The 19,358-nt window shown below is 43.4% G+C and overlaps 1 protein-coding gene across 3 annotated transcripts in view; it reads left to right on the top strand.

Moving 5' to 3' along the window:
- The window catches only part of LOC117516329 (NT-3 growth factor receptor-like), a 442,081-nt gene that overhangs the window by 244,761 nt on the left and 177,962 nt on the right, over nt 1-19,358 (top strand). For all 3 annotated transcript variants that reach the window (XR_004562366.1, XM_034177281.1, XM_034177282.1), the window contains 3 exons: nt 8,958-9,112; nt 9,727-9,869; nt 14,251-14,392. Coding sequence is in view for 2 of the 3 variants with exons in the window: in XM_034177281.1 (XP_034033172.1) it covers nt 8,958-9,112; nt 9,727-9,869; nt 14,251-14,392 (440 nt within the window). In the remaining variant the exon portion in view is untranslated. The remainder of the gene's footprint in view (nt 1-8,957; nt 9,113-9,726; nt 9,870-14,250; nt 14,393-19,358) is intronic.

Below are 19,358 nucleotides of genomic sequence, written 5' to 3'. Positions count from 1 at the left end.
GGCTACAGGTTTTAGGAGGCGCCCATCTAGTTCGTCTACTCCTGGAAGTTTATCTTTTAGTGTCTTCAAATATTGTTCAACTTTATTGATACTTAAAACCTTAAAGCAAAAATTACACTTTTTTGATTTCATATTTTCTTTTATGATCTCAAATGACTGATTTTCATTTTTTGATTGTAAATTATTTCTGAATGCGTCTATCTTTTCTATAAAATAATTGTTTAAATAATTTGCAATTTCGTCAGATTTAGTTAAAAATCCATCATTTGTTTCCAAGACCAGTGGAGTTGATGTATTACCATACAGGAGGGAGTTTAGACTTTTCCATAACTGTTTACTCTCTGTAAAAGTTTTGAATTTCTCATGATAGTATAATCTTTTCTTTTTCTTGTTTTCTTTAACCACAAAATTTCTAAGTTTATTGTTTATTGTTGTGTGATCAGTGTGATAGTATTTAACAAACACATTAGATTGTCATGAAAATGTCACAAAAAAAAAAAAGTCCAGACAAGATCCAAAAAGGAGTTTCCAGAGTTCCAGCAGATCCTTAAAACATCATTTGTTAATCTAAACATAAGACCTGAATTGGTTTTAAAATGTCTTAAATCATTCTTTAAAAAGCCCCCCCACATGCACACATACATCATTCTCGAAACTGGACCACCACCCGTTTTCATTTCCATCCAAGGCTATGACATCATCACATCATCGAAATAACAACAACATGAACAGATGATCTCTCACGTGAGGCGATATTTCAGCATAACAATGACATAATGGACTTGGCTGGACTTGAGAAAGGGTGGTGATCTGGTTTCTGGACCTAACCATGTTCTGTTTTGCATTAAATATTTGGACAGATTTGATCCCTCAGCTGTTTCTATGTTTTTCTTCATTTGTGCTTATTGCTTATTCCAGCCGTAGGAGTCCTGGTCTGCCGGTCCCGTTATGACACCCTGTATGCCGCCCCCTCATGACCTTTGCCCTTTCCAGTTGAGATATTGAGCTGCAGGAATGAACACAGAGCTGTCATGGTTGAGAAACCACGACAGAGTGTCTAATCAGGTGCCTGTTGATGGAGGAGTGTCCCTCCAGTGATCCCCCCCCATGCGTGAGAATGCCATTTAAATCAGGATTATCATCCCAAAATAAATAACATCTGGATCAAGCGTCTGTCGTACTAAACCTCTAAATTTACAGATTGCACCAATGACAGATGAGATGATTGCGATCCGGCGGGCTGGACAGCAGCTCCTCAGCATCTCCGTGTTCAGCATTCCAAACGCTGGTTGGAGGTGTCGCTGCCCCAATGTGACTCCTGTTTCCCGACACGGACAAATCCTTTCCACCTGCAAGACGCCGCAGAAGCTCTTTAAGCTTTGATTCTGCAGTTCGATCTGGGCGTGACTTTGCTGATTGGACAGTGCACCTTTTTAAACTTGGGGTTAGATTCCAGATTGTGTTTCCTGTGCAGCTCTGCCACATTTTCTCTCAGTGAGACAAACTCTACACTCATCACGTTGGGACCAGGACCTCTGTGTCTTCATTGCAACTGGTGTCCAAGTTTGCCCACAACCACAGATGTCCTCAAACACTTCTCTTATTTTTCAGGCTTCATCTTCATTGTAACCTGTAATAACTATGGACACATCAAGGTCTTATTCCTTTGGAGAACTTGTGCAGCTTAATTGATTATTTCCTCCAGCGGCTCCTGGCATGATTAAAGTGCAGCCATTGGACGAGAAGCGGGTTCACCCTGGACGGACGGGCTGCCAGTCAGTCATACGCACAAACACTCGACCTACGGTCAGTCTAGAGTGTAGAGTTCACTGAACCTGCATATCTGTGGAAGTGGGAGGAAACTAGAGCACCGGGACGGAACATGCACAGACACGGGGAGAACATGCAAAATGCTACACAGAAAGTGCAACATTGCTAATCACTAAGACACCATGCCGCCTGAGCCCTGTGTCACAGACCGAATGGTCCGCCCCTAAAAATCAGTCCGACTTTTGCATGTGCGCATGCGTCATTTCGGACCACAGCAGCACGTCTGAGACAGAGTCTCTTCACCCAAAGCACTCAAATGGATTAATGTGATTATTAACCATCAGATGATAAAGGTCAAACCTCTTAAATCATTCTAAAGTCAGTTTTAAGCAGACACAAGGTGAAATTCCACAACGCTTTGAAATGACTGATGTGCAGTGAACACATCAGCTAGCAGCTCGTTTAGCCTTAGCGCTCTGATCGCTTTCTCCATCTTGTATGATGAACTAATGCTGAATTTATGTGGAAAAGATTGTTGTACAAAAGCTCCAGATATCTGTCGCTGAGATAGATGATGACTGGACGCAGTTTGAAGCAGAAACGGCATGATAATCCGTGAACCGCATCATCGGGGGGGGGACCGATTTTTTAGGGGGACTGTTCGGTTGGTGACACCAGCTCAATGCAGGATTTAAGTCAGTGAGTTCAGCAAACCTTTTACTGCACCATCAAATGAAAAAGTTCTAGATTTTAAAGATGGAATGTTTTCTGCCTTGATGATGCATTCGCGGTGCGCCGCTGTGCACAGATTGATGTTGGAGTACGCACCTTGGTTGTAGCTGCAAATGTCAGTTGTTTTGCAGGTTTATTTGCTCTAAAAGCTTTTCTGCCTGCAGAAGGTTAAGGATGTTCATTGTTAAGACGAGGATGATCTTCTTGGTAAAATATCCCACTTGTGCCTTTACATAATCACCAGTCTGAGGTTTCATGGTTTCCAGGAGTTACTTTGAGCTGTAATCTACTCTCGTCTCTCCATCATGTGTGGGCATCGACTTTCCATCAACCCACCAACTCTGCAATCTGTTCTTACTGCAGTTCAGAACAGCAAGGCCTCATGGGAAAACGACATCCAGTGCACACTCAGCAGCTCTGCTGAGGAAGTCCTCTGGGCTTTCTGCAGGTGGCTTGTGTTGTTTTACCCACATGGAGCTGTTGAGATTTCCTCATGAATTAATAACCCTGTTGTGTCTCATCTTCTTTAATCACAAAAAAAGTCTACAAAAAAAGTACGCTGGGATGCACAAGATGATGTAATACCACATGATGCCACACAAGATGATTTGTGCCTACATGTCACCTCCTGTGTCTGCTCAGAACCTGAGGTCTGGACCTGTGGTGCATGCACAGAGTCATTCATTCATTTTCTCTACCTGATTACCCCAACTAAGGGTCGCGGGGGGCTTGAGCCTATCCCAGCAGTCACAGACCATGAGACAGCGGGGTGGGGGGGGTGCTGATTCAGCCTGGACAGGATGCCAGACTTTCACAGGGACACAAATACGAGGTCTATTAGAAAAGTATCCGACCTTATTATTTTTTTCAAAAACCATATGGATTTGAATCACGTGTGATTGTGTCAGACAAGCTTGAACCCTCGTGCGCATGCGTGAGTAGTTTTTCCACGCCTGTCAGTTGCGTCATTTGCCTGTGAGCAGGCTTTGAGTGAGGAGTGGTCCACCCCCTCGGCGGATTTTCATTGTCAGGAAATGGCGGAATGATTTGGGCTTTTTTTCCATCAGAATTTTTTCAGAAACTGTTAGAGACTGGCAGCTGGAAACCATTAGAAAAATGTATCTGGCTTTCGGTGAAAATTTTACGGGCTTCACAGAAAATAAGGACTGTTACTACAGCTTTAAGGACGGCTTTAAGGATGCTCGGCACGCCACGTTCCGTGCTGCCATCGAGAGCCACAAACCACCGGATCATTTCTAAACGGATGGCTCTGTGGAGCCGGGACCGTCGTGTGCACTTTCTCTGGTTATCACAAGAGCTGGACATCAGCCATTTTCCGGCAGATTTCACTTTTAACAAGAGATTTTGTCATGGAAAGCCGAGCGGAGGCTTCGCGCGTCACGACCGATTTGCTGATGGAGCGAGACAAAGGAACACCTCCATTTTGGTCTCACAGGATGGCTTTGAGATGGCGTTCAGACAGCTGTCGGTGGTTTTTCCATCGAGTGATTATCCGAGAAATTGTGGATGTGCCTGGACATGCCAGAACATGTCCCGTGAGGCTTCATCACGGTGTTGCTTTGCGCCATGCAGCACCGCCGCGACGCGCGGAATTCCTCCAGTTTGGAAATGAACGGCACATTCCACTGTTACAGGAGTTTTTGTCATGGAAAGAGGAGCGGAGGCTTCGCACGTTGCGGCGGTGCTGCATGGCGCACAGCAACGCTGTGATGAAGCCTCTCGGGACACGTTCTGGCATGTCCAGGCACATCCACAATTTCTCGGATAATCACTCGATGGAAAAACCACAGACAGCTGTCTGAACACCATCTCAAAGCCATCCTGTGAGACCAAAACGGAGGTGTTCCTTTGTCTCGCTCCATCAGCAAATTGGTCGTGACGCGCGAAGCCTCCGCTCGGCTTTACATGACAAAATCTCTTGTTAAAAGTGAAATCTGCCAGAAAATGGTTGATGTCCAGCTCTTGTGATAACCAGAGAAAGTGCACATGACGGTCTCAGATCCACAGAGCCATCCTTTTAGAAATGATCCGGTGGTTTGTGGCTCTCGATGGCAGCACGGAGCGCGGCGCGCCGAGCGTCCTTAAAGCCGTCCTTAAAGCTGTCCTTAAAGCTGTAGTAACACTCCTTATTCTCTGTGAAGCCTGTAAAATTTTCACCGAAAGCCAGATAAATTTTTTCTAATGGTTTCCAGCTGCCAGTCTCTAACAGTTTCTGAAAAAATTCTGATGGAAAAAAAGCCCAAATCATTCCGCCATTTCCAGACAATGAAAATCCGCCGAGGGGGTGGACCACTCCTCACTCAAAGCCTGCTCACAGGCGAATGACGCAACCAACAGGCGTGGAAAAACTCACGCATGCGCACGAGGGTTCAAGCTTGTCTGACGCTATCACATGTGATTCAAATCCATATGGTTTTTGAAAAAAATAATAAGGTCGGATACTTTTCTAATAGACCTCATAGAAAGACACACTCACACAAACATGCCCACCTAAAGTCAGTTTAGAGTTTACAATCCATCTGACCTGCAGGTCTTTGGATTTGGCAGGAAGCCGGAGCACCTGGAGGAAACCACACAAACACGGGGAGAACACGCAAACTCCACACAGAAAACACCAGGCAGGGCGCAAACCCACGGCCTTCTTGTTGTGAGGCAACAGTGCTAACCGCTACCCCACCATGCAGTCCTTATAGAACAACAAAATAAAATTTTAAAAAATGCCACTAGGTACACCTAGTGAAACATGAAATGTGTCCCTGCAGGAAAGGACTTGCTAACTCTCTCTCACACACACACACCTGCCACCAGATGACAATAATAATCAATATATTTCATTATCACAGTGTAGAACGGTTCTAGTGGCCGTTCAGAGTGTGTTATTATTCCTCTTTTAGCCTCTATCGTAGCCTGTCTCATGTATTTGAACCACTGAAATGTGTTAAAACACACTGTTTGATGAAGTTTGATGAGGTTGTTCAGGTGCACGCTGCTAACCACCAGCTTCTTGTTTTGAAATCAGCCTGCAAAGTGAGCTTCAATTCAAAGCTTCAAATTCTTCAGAGTGCTTCGGCTGCGGTCTTTGCTTCGGATTATGTGATGTCAAACAATGTCAACACTGAAATAACATATTTCAATGCATACTCTGACCAAACCAGACTTATTTATTTTTTACTGTTATCATTGCATTGGAATTTAACCCCCCTCCCCCCCACCCCAACTCCTCCCAGAGCCTGTGCTCTATGCCCCTTTAAAATGAAAGCTGGTTAAACACCCACCCTTGATTAAATTCATATATTATTCAAGTTGACACGCACCCTAAAATAAATACATTCTGTAACCCCAAAACATCATAAAAAGCAGCAGATAATGATTTTTCACAATTTTTTTTCTCTTTGGTTCCTTGTCTTACCTGTGATGATGTCGTCAGTGTGTGCTGGTAGTAGTTGCATGTCAGTGATATCAGTTTGATAGTTGGCCGTACAAGAGACACTGAACAGGTTTGTTATTTGTGATTACGTATTTATTTGTGATTTTGTTGAACTATATGGCAATAAATGTACAATTCCAATGAAGTTGGGACATTGTGTAAAATGTAAATTAAAAACAGAATACAATGATTTTCAAATCCTCTTCAACCTATATTCAATTGAATACACCACAAAGACAAGATATTTAATGTTCAAACTGATAAACTTTATTGTTTTTGTGTAAATATTTGCTCATTTGGAAATGGATGCCTGCAACAGGTTTCAAAAAAATTGGGACGGGACATCAAAAGACTGGGAAAGTTGATGAATGCTCAAAGAACACCTGTTTGGAAACAGGTGAGTGTCATGATTGGGGTGAGGATCACCATTTTGTGAACAGCTGGGTAAAAAAATAGTCCAACAGTTTAAGAACAATGTTTGTCAACATTCAATTGCAAGGAATTTAGGGATTCCATCATCTGTAATCCATAATATAATCAGAAGATTCAGAGAATCTGGAGAACTTTCTACATGTAAGAGGCAAGGCCGAAAATCAACATTGAATGCCCGTGACCTTCGATCCCTCAGGCGGCACTGCATTAAAAACCATCATCATTGTGTAAAGGATCTTCACACTTTAGAAAACCATTGTCAGTTAACACAGTTCGTCGCTACATCTACAAGTGCAAGTTAAAACTCCACCATGCAAAGTGAAAGCCAAACATCCACAACATCCAGAAACACCGCCGCCTTCTCTGGGCCCGAGCTCATTTGAAATGGAGAGATGCAAAGTGGAAAAGTGTGCTGTGGTCTGATGAGCCCACATTTCAAATTGTTTTTGGAAATCATGGACGTTGTGTCCTTTGGACAAAAGAGGAAAAAGACCATCCTGTTTGTTACCAGTGCAAAGTTCAAAAGCCAGCATCTGTGATGGTATGGGGGTGTGTTGGTGTCCATGGCATGGACAGCTTACACATCTGTGATGGCACCATCAATGCTGAAAGGTGCATCCAGGTTTTGGAGCAACACATGCTGCCATCCAAGCAACGTCTTTTTCAGGGACGTCCCTGCTTATTTCAGCAAGACATTGCCAAGACACCTTCTGCACGTGTTACAACAGCGTGGCTTCATAGTAAAAGAGTGCGGGTACTAGACTGGCCTGCCTGCAGTCCAGACCTGTCACCCACTGAAAATGTGTGGCGCATTATGAAGTGCAAAATCCAACAACAGAGACCCCGGACTGTTGAACAACTGAAGTTGTACATCAAGCAAGAATGGGAAAGAATTCCACCTACAAAGCTTTAACAATTAGTGTCCTCAGTTCCCAAACACTTATTGAGTGTTGTTAGAAGGAAAGGTGATGTAACACAATGGTAAACATACCACTGTCCCAGCTTTTTTGAAACGTGTTACAGGCATCCATTTCAAAATGAACAAATATTTGCACAAAACAATAAAATTTATCAGTTTGAACATTAAATATCTTGTCTTTGTGGTGTATTTGAAAATCATTGTATTCTGTTTTTATTTACATTTTACACAACGTCCCAACTTCATTGGTTTTGGGGTTGTATGATTGAACACTCTTGTGTGCACCCCCCCAGGCAGAATTTAATAATTAATAATTATGCTGTTGTAGCTTTTCTCAGTATTTTGAGGTGGTGCACCCTAGTGCCCTCTAGTCACCAGTCGCCCTGCTGACAAGGGACAGATGACCCTCTGGTCTCAATCCTGTGCCCTAACCACCACACCAGTGATTCCCAAAGTGTGGGCCGTGAGGATATAGGAGGTGAACCGTAAGAGTTCATGAAAAAAAAAATTTTTTGATCTTCTTTGATTTTCAGTTTTGTAATAGTTTAAAATGATCTAAAATAACCATAAGTGTAATCAGAAGTACTAAAACAAATCTGTGAGATACAACCTGTGTTTTCCCAAAGTTATTGAACAACGACAACAGATTTCATGGGGAGGTGATGCGTAGCAACAGTAGGGGTAGCAACTCCCCCACACATACATAGCCCCCCACACACAGTTCCACTTGCATCCTTCCTTCCTTCCTTCCTTCCTGTCTGTCTGCACTGTCCAAATACTGAGCTGACACTAGCTCCTAATGTTAGCTAATTAAAGTATTGATCGGTCAAGATCAAAGTTCAGTGACAAACATTAAATATGACTACTTTGGGAATTTATTTATTATATTACATTCTGATGACACAAAATGGGATCATTTACACTTTTCTTCTGAACACTGTATTTAAGCCTTCAAATTCAGGAGTCAATCCTGATCGATGGTCCTGATTCGTGCTGGTCTGGGAGACCAGGAGCTGTGGGTGTTTCTCCGTGTAGAACTGGATCCTGTGTGAAATCTGTCCTGGATCCTCTGTGAGCCTGAACCCTGAACCGGAAGACAAACAACCGCTCAGGAGTTCGGGTCATTCTGAGCTGGAAGTTGTTGCAGGTCAACACACACGTCCAACATTTAAAAACAACAGAAAAGAGTCTGCGTTACATTTAGAGGCGACACTTTGCACCGACTCCATCACGTGATGCCGACGTTTCTCCCGGATGTCGATTATCTGTCACATATTTGCTTTGAAGTGGTGCTGGGTGGTTGCCATGACAACAGCTATCCTTTGTCAGCCAATATTGATCACATTTGCTTTTCTGTCCAATGGTATTATTCATTCTTGACCCTGAGACTAATCCTGTCCACTGCTCCTCTTTCTCTTCTTTCTTCTATCCTTCTATTCCTACCTTCCTACCTTTCCTTTCTTTCCCTCTTTCTTTATTGTCTTTCCAATTTTCCTAATTCTTTCCTTCCTTCTGTTCTTCCTTTCTTTGGAAGCACAGAAGTGTGTGAATGTGAGGCATCATTGTAAAGTGATTCCACCATCTGCTCTGGAAACGCAGTCCATTTACCATCCATCCCTTCTTTCCTTCCTTTCTCTTCCTTCTTTCTTCCGTCAGTCGTTTGGAGGAGGTGGTGTTTGACTGCGGCTGTGGGATTCGCTGGCTGCAGTTGTGGCAGCAGCGAGGAGAGGCGGGGCTTAGCACCCAACAGCTGTACTGCAATGACAGCAGCCGCAAGATCTCACTGCAGGACATGAACATCAGCGGGTGTGGTGAGTTCTGCCTTGCACGGCTGCTCCGCCCTGATGGTGGGTTGTGGCTTCGCCCTCACCTCACCTCACCTCAGGTGAGGGCGGAGCCACAGAATGTTGATGTAGATCTGTAGTTTGTAAAAATGATCAATGTGGTTCTACTTAAAAACATAATTAAAGTCAACTTCAAAATAAGTTTTGATTCAGTTCACAACGTTAAGTTATAAATGATCATTAATCAAAACACATGTAATTTAACCTTTTGTGTTGAAACAAAACTTATTTTGAAGTTGAGTTTACTCACGTTTTTAAGGCAGCAGTTGAACTTACACTCTAAAAATTGCTTCATGGAGTTAGTTTGCATGACTTAAATTTTCGAGTATTTTCACCACAAAAAATGACTCATTGGATGAACTCAATTCAATTATGTGTAGGATTTCTGTCAGATAAATATCTGTAGCCCCAACTCAAATAAAACACATCCGTGCAAGATAATTTAATTTAATTTAGTTTAGTTTACTACATATATTTATTAGATGGAAATCCAATCCAATGAGTCAGTTTTTTGAGTGCACTGACCTGAAGTGTTACAATTCATCTCTTGTTCTGTATTTCATATATATATATTTTTTTAGATCTTCCTGACATCAGCGTCAGCCACAGTAACCTCACCGTTATTGAAGGCGATCGAGTCACAGTGACCTGTAACGGCTCTGGATCCCCGTTACCGGAGGTGGACTGGCCCGTTAACGGCTTGCACTCCATTAATACGCAGGAGGTATGAAACACGTGCACGGAGCTGCTCCCCGGAATAATTCACGAGTCGGTGACGCTGCAGAGCGGCAGAGACACGACCGACACTTTCTTTTATAGTCCTGACCACACTTTGACTCACTGGCTTCCAAATGGAGCGTTTAGGAAGGTGCTAAATTGAGTTTTACAGCTTTAACTTTATAACTTAAAGTTATAAAGGGGACTAGAAGGAGAGAGCATATCTCACCCATATTGGCCTCTCTTCATTGGCTTCCTGTTAATTCTAGAATAGAATTTAAAATTCTTCTTCTTACTTATAAGATTTTGAATAATCAGGTCCCATCTTATCTTAGGGACCTCATAGTACCATATCACCCCAATAGAGCGCTTCGCTCTCAGACTGCAGGCTTACTTGTAGTTCCTAGGGTTTGTAAGAGTAGAATGGGAGGCAGAGCCTTCAGCTTTCAGGCTCCTCTCCTGTGGAACCAGCTCCCAATTCAGATCAGGGAGACAGACACCCTCTCTACTTTTAAGATTAGGCTTAAAACTTTCCTTTTTGCTAAAGCTTATAGTTAGGGCTGGATCAGGTGACCCTGAACCATCCCTTAGTTATGCTGCTATAGACGTAGACTGCTGGGGGGTTCCCATGATGCACTGTTTCTTTCTCTTTTTGCTCTGTATGCACCACTCTGCATTTAATCATTAGTGATTGATCTCTGCTCCCCTCCACAGCATGTCTTTTTCCTGGTTCTCTCCCTCAGCCCCAACCAGTCCCAGCAGAAGACTGCCCCTCCCTGAGCCTGGTTCTGCTGGAGGTTTCTTCCTGTTAAAAGGGAGTTTTTCCTTCCCACTGTAGCCAAGTGCTTGCTCACAGGGGGTCGTTTTGACCGTTGGGGTTTTACATAATTATTGTATGGCCTTGCCTTACACTATAAAGCGCCTTGGGGCAACTGTTTGTTGTGATTTGGCGCTATATAAAAAAATTGATTGATTGATTGATAACTTAGACAGCAGACAGTCAGGAGAAAGTGACATTTGAAATGTCTTGTAGCCAAACCTTTATGACATCACAAAGAGATCAAATCTCACAAACGGGAGTTTGAAATAAGTTTACAAGAAGCTCTGACTCTGATTTCACGTGTTTTTTTTCTAACAAAGTCTGTGTGTCTGTCTAGCAACAGATAAAACTTTTCATGTATTATTATATACCTAGTAAACATGTACAATATGCATTCAAAAAGCATCCAACCTATGGCTGTCAAAAATACAGTTACCTGAGGGACTGAAATCCTAATCCCCTTCAAAGTAGTCTCCTTGGGACTACACACACTTCTCCCAACGGTTCTGCCAATGTTGGAAGCATTTTTGGAATGGTGTCCTTCTGGGCCGTCACATTCTGCATGATGTCTTCTTGTGACTCAAATTGGGTCCCTTTTAGTGTTGTTTTGAACAGCCAAAAATCAGAAGGAGTCATGTCAGGGGAGTAAGGAGCCTGACAAAACACAGGAGCATTGTGCTTTCCTGGAAACCCTGAATTAGCTGAGCAGAATGGACGGGTGCATTGGAGCTACCAACTCTTTGCCGCCCACAGAGCCACTTGTTTGTGACACACAGCATCATGAAGGTGATGTAGGTCCTCCTGATAATACCTTATATTAATATTTTGGTGTTTTGTTGTGTACTCATGATGCACCACCCCAGAGGAGTCAAAGAACATGGTCATCATGACTTTGATCTTGCTGCGCACCTACTATGCTTTCTTTGGGCTCTGTGAGGTTGGATGTTTCCATGGCGATGACCAGTGGTGGGCACAGCTAACCAGAAAGTTAGCTTTGATAACCGTTAATTTGCTAACTGAAAAGTTAACTTTTATAAAGCTAAACCGATAAATCCCTAAAAAAAAATTTAGAGTAAGTGACAGATAAAAGCCAAACCGATAACTTTCAGTATTGACTTCAGTACGCGGCACCTACTGACACAACGACGAGTCAGCACTTCTGCCTCCGGTCGGGCTTCTCTCAGCAAGAGAGACCTGGTGATCAGAGAGAAAGCAGAGAGAGAGAGAGAAAACGTTGAGTGTCAGCTCCCCCCACAATATGTGTGCGTGTGTTTCGCATGCCCCCAACATATGTATTTTTGGTTTGCGCACCCCCCGTAGGCGAGGCATCTCTCATCTGATCACAGAGTGACATCCTGGTCTGTGCGCTGACAGGGGGCATGGCTGGCTGCCCACAGCTGTTGAGACATCTCCAGTTCTGGACATCACAGCTGCAGCACACGTCCCAGGTTTTGATGGACATGCACTTGTGTGTGCTTGTGTGGAAATACATAAAAACATAAAAATGGACTGTCAGTCCGTTTGGACACTCAGCAGGTGATCTGAATGTCACGTCTGACAGGACACGGGTGTTGGGCTGTGAGCGGCATGCCGCAGGACCAGGACAACCCAACAGTGCGTCAAATATGCCACTTTCAGTCACATATCAGCAGAAATACACCGTACCAAACACCGTTTGGTCAGTTATCACAGCGCTTTTTTCTTTTTTTAGAAAATACGTTTATCTGCTTGTTGATTTTAGCCATTTCTTGCTCCTGTTACAAGACAGTGATTGTAGTGTAGTGGTAAAGTTTCTGTCTGGTAATCAGAGCATGCAGGTTCAAATCCCGTGTGTGGCATTTTTTTTTATTTAGCCAGGGTTATTTAACCGCGGGGTTCTGTATTGCATCCTCTTTATGTATTATTTATATCAACCCAGTGGTATTCACTAATTATACAGCTGGGTTTTATTATATTTTCCTCCACATCAGCGGCGTGATGTGGTGCAGCTCGTCCCATGGAACACAGTGCGAGCAGCTGCAGTGGCTCGCACTGTGTTCCTGCTCAAAAGACACCGTCACGTGTACGAACCGTCACACTGGCATTGTGCACGCCTGCCTTCGGCGTGATGTTTCATGATTCGCTCATATGAACTCTACCACTGTGAGTTGCCCTGAGTTGTACGTCTTTGAACTATGTGTAAAGGGGCCCTAACCCGGGCCTTGACCAATCTGGTATGGAAATTTGATTTGTTTTCTGTATGGTTGGGTTGGCTTGTTTTATGTCTGATGCCCTTCCTGACACAATCCTACTCATTTATCCGGGATTTCAGATTTTAAGGTTCTGCTACTAGTCTATAAAATTGTTCACGGACTGGCACCTCCCTACCTAGATGATCTAATTAAACCCTACGTACCAGCCCGGACTCTATGTTCTCAGGGTGCAGGACTACTTTGTGTCACTAGGGTGAATAAAAGGTCTGTGGGTCATAGAGCTTTCTCGTATCGTGCCCCTGTTCTGTGGAATGATCTCCCTGCATCAATAAAACAGACAGATTCTGTGGAGACTTTCAAGTCTAGACTTAAGACGCACTTATTTTCCCTTTCGTATGGCTAGCATATTGTGTTACTATGCTTTTTTCCCCTCTTTTATTGTGCTTTTTAAATCTTTTAATTCATTTTATCTTGGTTTTTTTTTTAATTGTTTTGTGTGATATGCCTTGAGGCGACACTGTTGTGAGTTGGCGCTATATAAAATGAATAAATTGAAATTGGGACCAGCACTCAGAGTGTACTGGCTGCACACCCCATGTGGCTGAGATGAGTACAATTTATAATAAAATAATAATAATAATAATAATAAACATGCTTTAAAGGCAAAAATTACGAAGTGCTTTACAATTTAAAGTAAAAAAAAAAGATAAAATGGCAGCAAATAAGCCACACAAATCACACATACCAACATGTTAATGTAAAACCAGTTAAAAGCATTATACTGATTACAAACAGATGTTACAAATAGTAGCAGGGGTGGTGGATAAGTGGTTAATGCGCTTGGTTTCAGTGCAGAAGGTTCCGGGTTCAAATCCCATCCCTGCCACCTTTCTCCATGTAATGTGGAGTTGCGTCAGGAAGGGCATCTGGCGTAAAACCTGTGCCAATTCAACCTGCAGATCCACCTTGGATTTGCTGTGGCGACCCCGAGTGCACACAAGGGAGCAGCTGAAGGGACTTACTTACAAACAGATGTTACAAATGTTGGTGCTGAAGCGCTCTGTAGTCTGCTGACTTCTTTTTAACTCTTGGAACATGAACTATACCTGCATCCTGAGAGTGCATGTTGACCCATCTGACCATGAATTTATGTCAGCAACAAAACCTTAAAATTAAAATTAAATCAAAGAAACAAGTTTTCTGACATAATCAGCTTTAGCACTGACGATTTAACCTGGAAAGTTTTACCCTCCACTGAGGACTCGGACACACTCCAGCTGCTGTTCACGCCTCTTTTATCTCCTTCACTAACTTTGCCCTGCGGTCTTTTTGTGCCATGTTACTCAGCAGCTGCTCTTTTCCACCTCTTCATCCAGGCTAAAGTCTACGACCCAACGATTCACTCCATCACCTTAACGTTGGTCAACGTGAGCAGAGACGACAACAGCTTCCTGCTTACCTGCACGGCTACCAACATCGTGGGCATGACCAACGCTTCGGTCCAGCTCACTGTCCAATGTAAGTAAACAGCGGTTGTTTCTGCAATATGCATATCAAAGGAGTAGGTGGGGTCAAAAGTCACATGGAGACTTTTTTTTTTGTGTCCAGTGGCTGTTCATTGACCTTATTGGTTTTTTTTTGCACAGCAGCACCACTTAGAACATTCAGTTTAGAAATGAGAGCATCCAGTGAGACGTTGCCACTTGAGACTAACACGTAAAGCTGAGTATCATCAGCAAAACACTGAAAACTGAATTCCAATCCAATTACATTTTTTCCGCAAATCTGATTGGTTAATTGTGTGAGATTTCAGACCATAAAATATCGTGTGGACGGTGGCAAAATATTAAAACCGTTTCACATTTGATGTGTTACTCCGCCCGCTGACGTTGCTGCGCAGGTGTCAACAATGGCGCTGTCACCTGAGACTGACAGAAACTAGTGCAGGGACGACGATCCTGAAATGCGTGGATGGACTTATTAATGGATTTAACTGGACTGATTGATGGATTTACCGTGGATTTAACTCAATGCAGCTGACAAGATGGAGAAATCTATGAGTCTGCTCACAGAATTTCCAGTTTGGCATGAAGACGCTGTTGCGACGGTAAGCTTTGACGAGCCAACCACACCCTTTCACAACGATTCGCCGACCGAATTACTTACAGAAAAATAAACCGTACAAATGATAGAATTGCATTAGAATTGGAATAACCCTGTTGTGTCTGATGATTTGCGGACGTTCATGCTGGATTACGGTCACAAATATCCTTTTCAAAAACTGTATTTGCAACCGGAAAATCCAGTATGAATGTCTGCAAGTCATGAGACACAACAGCGTTATTCCCTAATTCCTAGATGAGTGCATTTTAACTAAAAATATTGCAAAATCTCTTGAGATTAAATGTGACTCCAGAGTATACAAACATGGTGGACTGAAGTAAAACTGAAGTTATTGTACTTGGCCCCACAAATCTTAGAAGCATGGTGTCTAACCAGATCCTTACTCTGGATGGCATTACCCTGACCTCTAGTAATACTGTGAGAAATCTTGGAGTCATTTTTGATCAGGATATGTCATTCAAAGCGCATATTAAACAAATATGTAGGACTGCTTTTTTGCATTTACGCAATATCTCTAAAATCAGAAAGGTCTTGTCTCAGAGTGATGCTGAAAAACTAATTCATGCATTTATTTACTCTAGGCTGGACTATTGTAATTCATTATTATCAGGTTGTCCTAAAAGTTCCCTGAAAAGCCTTCAGTTAATTCAAAATGCTGCAGTTAGAGTACTGACAGGGACTAGAAGGAGAGAGCATATCTCACCCATATTGGCCTCTCTTCATTGGCTTCCTGTTAATTCTAGAATATAATTTAAAATTCTTCTTCTTACTTACAAGGTTTTGAATAATCAGGTCCCATCTTATCTTAGGGACCTCATAGTAAAATATCACCCCAATAGAGCGCTTCGCTCTCAGACTGCAGGCTTACTTGTAGTTCCTAGGGTTTGTAAGAGTAGAATGGGAGGCAGAGCCTTCAGCTTTCAGGCTCCTCTCCTGTGGAACCAGCTCCCAATTCAGATCAGGGAGACAGACACCCTCTCTACTTTTAAGATTAGGCTTAAAACTTTCCTTTTTGCTAAAGCTTATAGTTAGGGCTGGATCAGGTGACCCTGAACCATCCCTTAGTTATGCTGCTATAGACTTAGACTGCTGGGGGGTTCCCATGATGCACTGAGTGTTTCTTTCTCTTTTTGCTCTGTATGCACCACTCTGCATTTAATCATTAGTGATCGATCTCTGCTCCCCTCCACAGCATGTCTTTTTCCTGGTTCTCTCCCTCAGCCCCAACCAGTCCCAGCAGAAGACTGCCCCTCCCTGAGCCTGGTTCTGCTGGAGGTTTCTTCCTGTTAAAAGGGAGTTTTTCCTTCCCACTGTCGCCAAGTGCTTGCTCACAGGGGGTCGTTTTGACAGTTGGGGTTTTTCTGTAATTATTGTATGGCCTTGCCTTACAATATAAAGTGCCTTGGGGCAACTGTTTGTTGTGATTTGGCGCTATATAAATAAAATTGATTGATTGATTGATGGTGGACAAGGATAGATAGTTTGTGGACTATTTCTAACGGAGAAAAAAAACATGAAAAAGAAAAGGTGTTGTTTAAAGGAGTGGAGACAGCGCAACCACCGAACTTTCTGTTGCGCCATAACAGCCATTTTGATTTTGGATTTTGCTCCGTGCGTCCGCCACCTTGCTTTCTGATTGGCTGCACATCACATTCAGCAGGCTGCATGCTCGTTTTTGGTCGGGAGACACCACACACGCTGAGATATCAGGCCAAGACAATCCATCATGTTCTTCTGAGCAGACTAGAGCGCTCTTAACACGCCACACATGGCAGGAATATCTGATAAGATTATCTTCAGAGCCATCACAATAGTCGGGGCATCCTTAAGATTATCGGAAGGGGAAGATTGGGTCCAATATCGGCATAATTATCATGCCGTGTGAACCAGGCTTTAGAGCAGGGGTTCCCGGGTTCTGTCCTCGAGATCTACCTTCCTGACACTCTTAGTTGTCTCCCTGCTCCAACACACCTGAATCCAATGAAATCTCGTTAGCAGGCTTTTAATGAGCCTTTCATTGAATTCAGGTGTGTTGGAGCAGGAGACAACTAAGAGTGTCAGGAAGGTAGATCTCGAGGACAGAACTTGGGCACCCCTGCTTTAGAGGAACCAAAAGGATGTCCGTGTGTTGAAGCGGATTTTTCTCTCACTTTGTCATGGTCTTGATTTCACAGCGGATGGATTGTCAAGATGTTCCTTTTGTATTTGCAATCTTCACAAGCTGGTTTGTCATGTTTAGAAATAGTGACCTTCTGAGATCCATACCCATAATACTGAGAAGGAGCTTTTAAGCTCTTTGACTCAAGGAACCTCTCAGTTGACTTCATCTGTTCTTCAACGCTGTTAGAGAAGAATCAGAGAGGAATAATGGAGTAGAGCATCAGAAAACAGCGACTCGATGATTCAGTCAGAATATATTTGAGGTTTAACGCAGATCAGGATTCAGATGTTTGCTTGTTGAGAGAGACATTAAAATGGATGAAAAAGTTTAAATCCGTGGGAGCTATTTCAATTAAACCACTGGAAGAGAGTTTCGGCGTTCCGAGGTCTGGTTTATATGACAGGGATTGCAATGATGTGTGCGGCTGAGACGTGGGCAGTAAAGGAAGTGCAGGAGGAGACATGAGGAGGCTGAATTGGATGTTTGGACTTAAAAATCTGCACAAAATAAGAAATGAGAGAATCAGAGGAACAGCTAAAGGAGGAGAAACATCTCAGAAGGTCCAGGAACGAAAGCTTAGGAGAGAATGAAGAATGTGCTCTTCACACTTTGAACCTCCTCTACTATCTCCTGGCTGCTGTGTTTTTACGAGGTCTATTAGAAAAGTATCCGACCTTATTATTTTTTTCAAAAACCATATGGATTTGAATCACGTGTCATTACATCAGACATGCTTGAACCCTCGTGGGCATGCAAGAGTTTTTTCACGCCTGTCGGTTACGTCATTCGCCTGACGGCAGTCTTTGAGTGAGGAGTCGCTCACCCTCTCGTCGATTTTTTTCATTGTTTAGGAATGGCTCAGAGACTGCTGCTTTGTTTGATCAAAATTTTTTCAAAACTGTAAGGCACAACTGAGTGGACACCATTCGATAAATTCAAGTGGTTTTCGGTAAAAATTTTAACGGCTGATGAGAGATTTTGGTCTGGTAGTGTCGCTTTAAGGACGGTCCACGGCGCCTGACGGCGATCTGCGCTTCGAGGCGGCAGCGTCTCGCCGTTTCAAGTTGAAAACTTCCACATTTCAGGCTCTGTTGACCCAGGAAGTCGTCAGAGAACAGAGACCTTTCAGAAGAAGTCGGCATGAGGAGTTTATTCGGACGTTCCATTGTTAACGGACATTTTGTAATGAAAGAACGTGCGGGCAGAGTCGCATGTCGGGCTGGACCCGACCGCGGGGGGTCGCGACAGGAAAAACACCTCCGTTGGAAACCTTAACGGGCAAGTTGGAACATGCCCAAGCTGTTAAACAATTTCTCAGATACCGTATTTTCCGGACTATAAGTCGCACCGGAGTATAAGTCGCACCAGCCACTTTATCCATTATAAAGAAAAATAAACCATAAATAAGGTCCACTGGACTATAAGTCCCATGGACATACAGGTATGTTAACATGAAAAGTTCAGATGATAATATTGTGACGGCTACCGTTTTCGGATGCATATTTCACCAGTCGCAACTTGTAATCTGCAGAGTATGATTTTCTTTTTGGTGGCGTTTTTGTTGGGCCTTCTCCGTTGTCTTGTTATGTTATCAGTAACGTTGAAATTTTTATTTTTCTATGGTAGTCAGAAGTCGCAGGAACAGTCACACAAGCCTCGAGTGCCCTCTCGTGAGCTGCATTTTACCTACAGATATGTTTGTATTTTGCGGACCACATTGCGAGCCGAACCATGCAGCACCTACCTGCGCAGCTCATGACCACCCAGCGGTGTCGATCCAGCTCCTTCCAAGTGCAGATGCTAATCCTCCGCCGTCGCTCAGTGCTCCCATGCAGCTCCCAGCGTCAACTCTGCTCACACTGATATCCAAGGGTTGAAGCTGTTTTGTTAGCCGTCCCGGAATAAACACCATGTTTGTCTGCTTCAAACGCTTTTCACAATCATCGACGCCAGCTCCTTCCAAGTGCACACGCTAATCCTCCACCGTCGCTCACCCAATGCTCCCACGCAGCTCTCAGCGTCAACTTAAACACTCTGCTCACATTGATATCCAAGGGTTGAAGCTGTTCTGTTCGCCATGCCGGAATAACAGCAAGCACCGTGTTCGTCAGCTTCACACGCTGTGGGTGAGGTGAGGAATACGCATCCAAAGTTCTGTTCTCTGATTGGTTATCGCGACCAGCGTGAACTATAGGATGG

The sequence above is a fragment of the Thalassophryne amazonica genome, chromosome 8, assembly GCF_902500255.1.
Source record: "Thalassophryne amazonica chromosome 8, fThaAma1.1, whole genome shotgun sequence".
In the NCBI taxonomy this organism is placed as follows: Eukaryota; Metazoa; Chordata; class Actinopteri; order Batrachoidiformes; family Batrachoididae; genus Thalassophryne; species Thalassophryne amazonica.
This window is presented reverse-complemented; position numbering and strand designations above follow the sequence as displayed.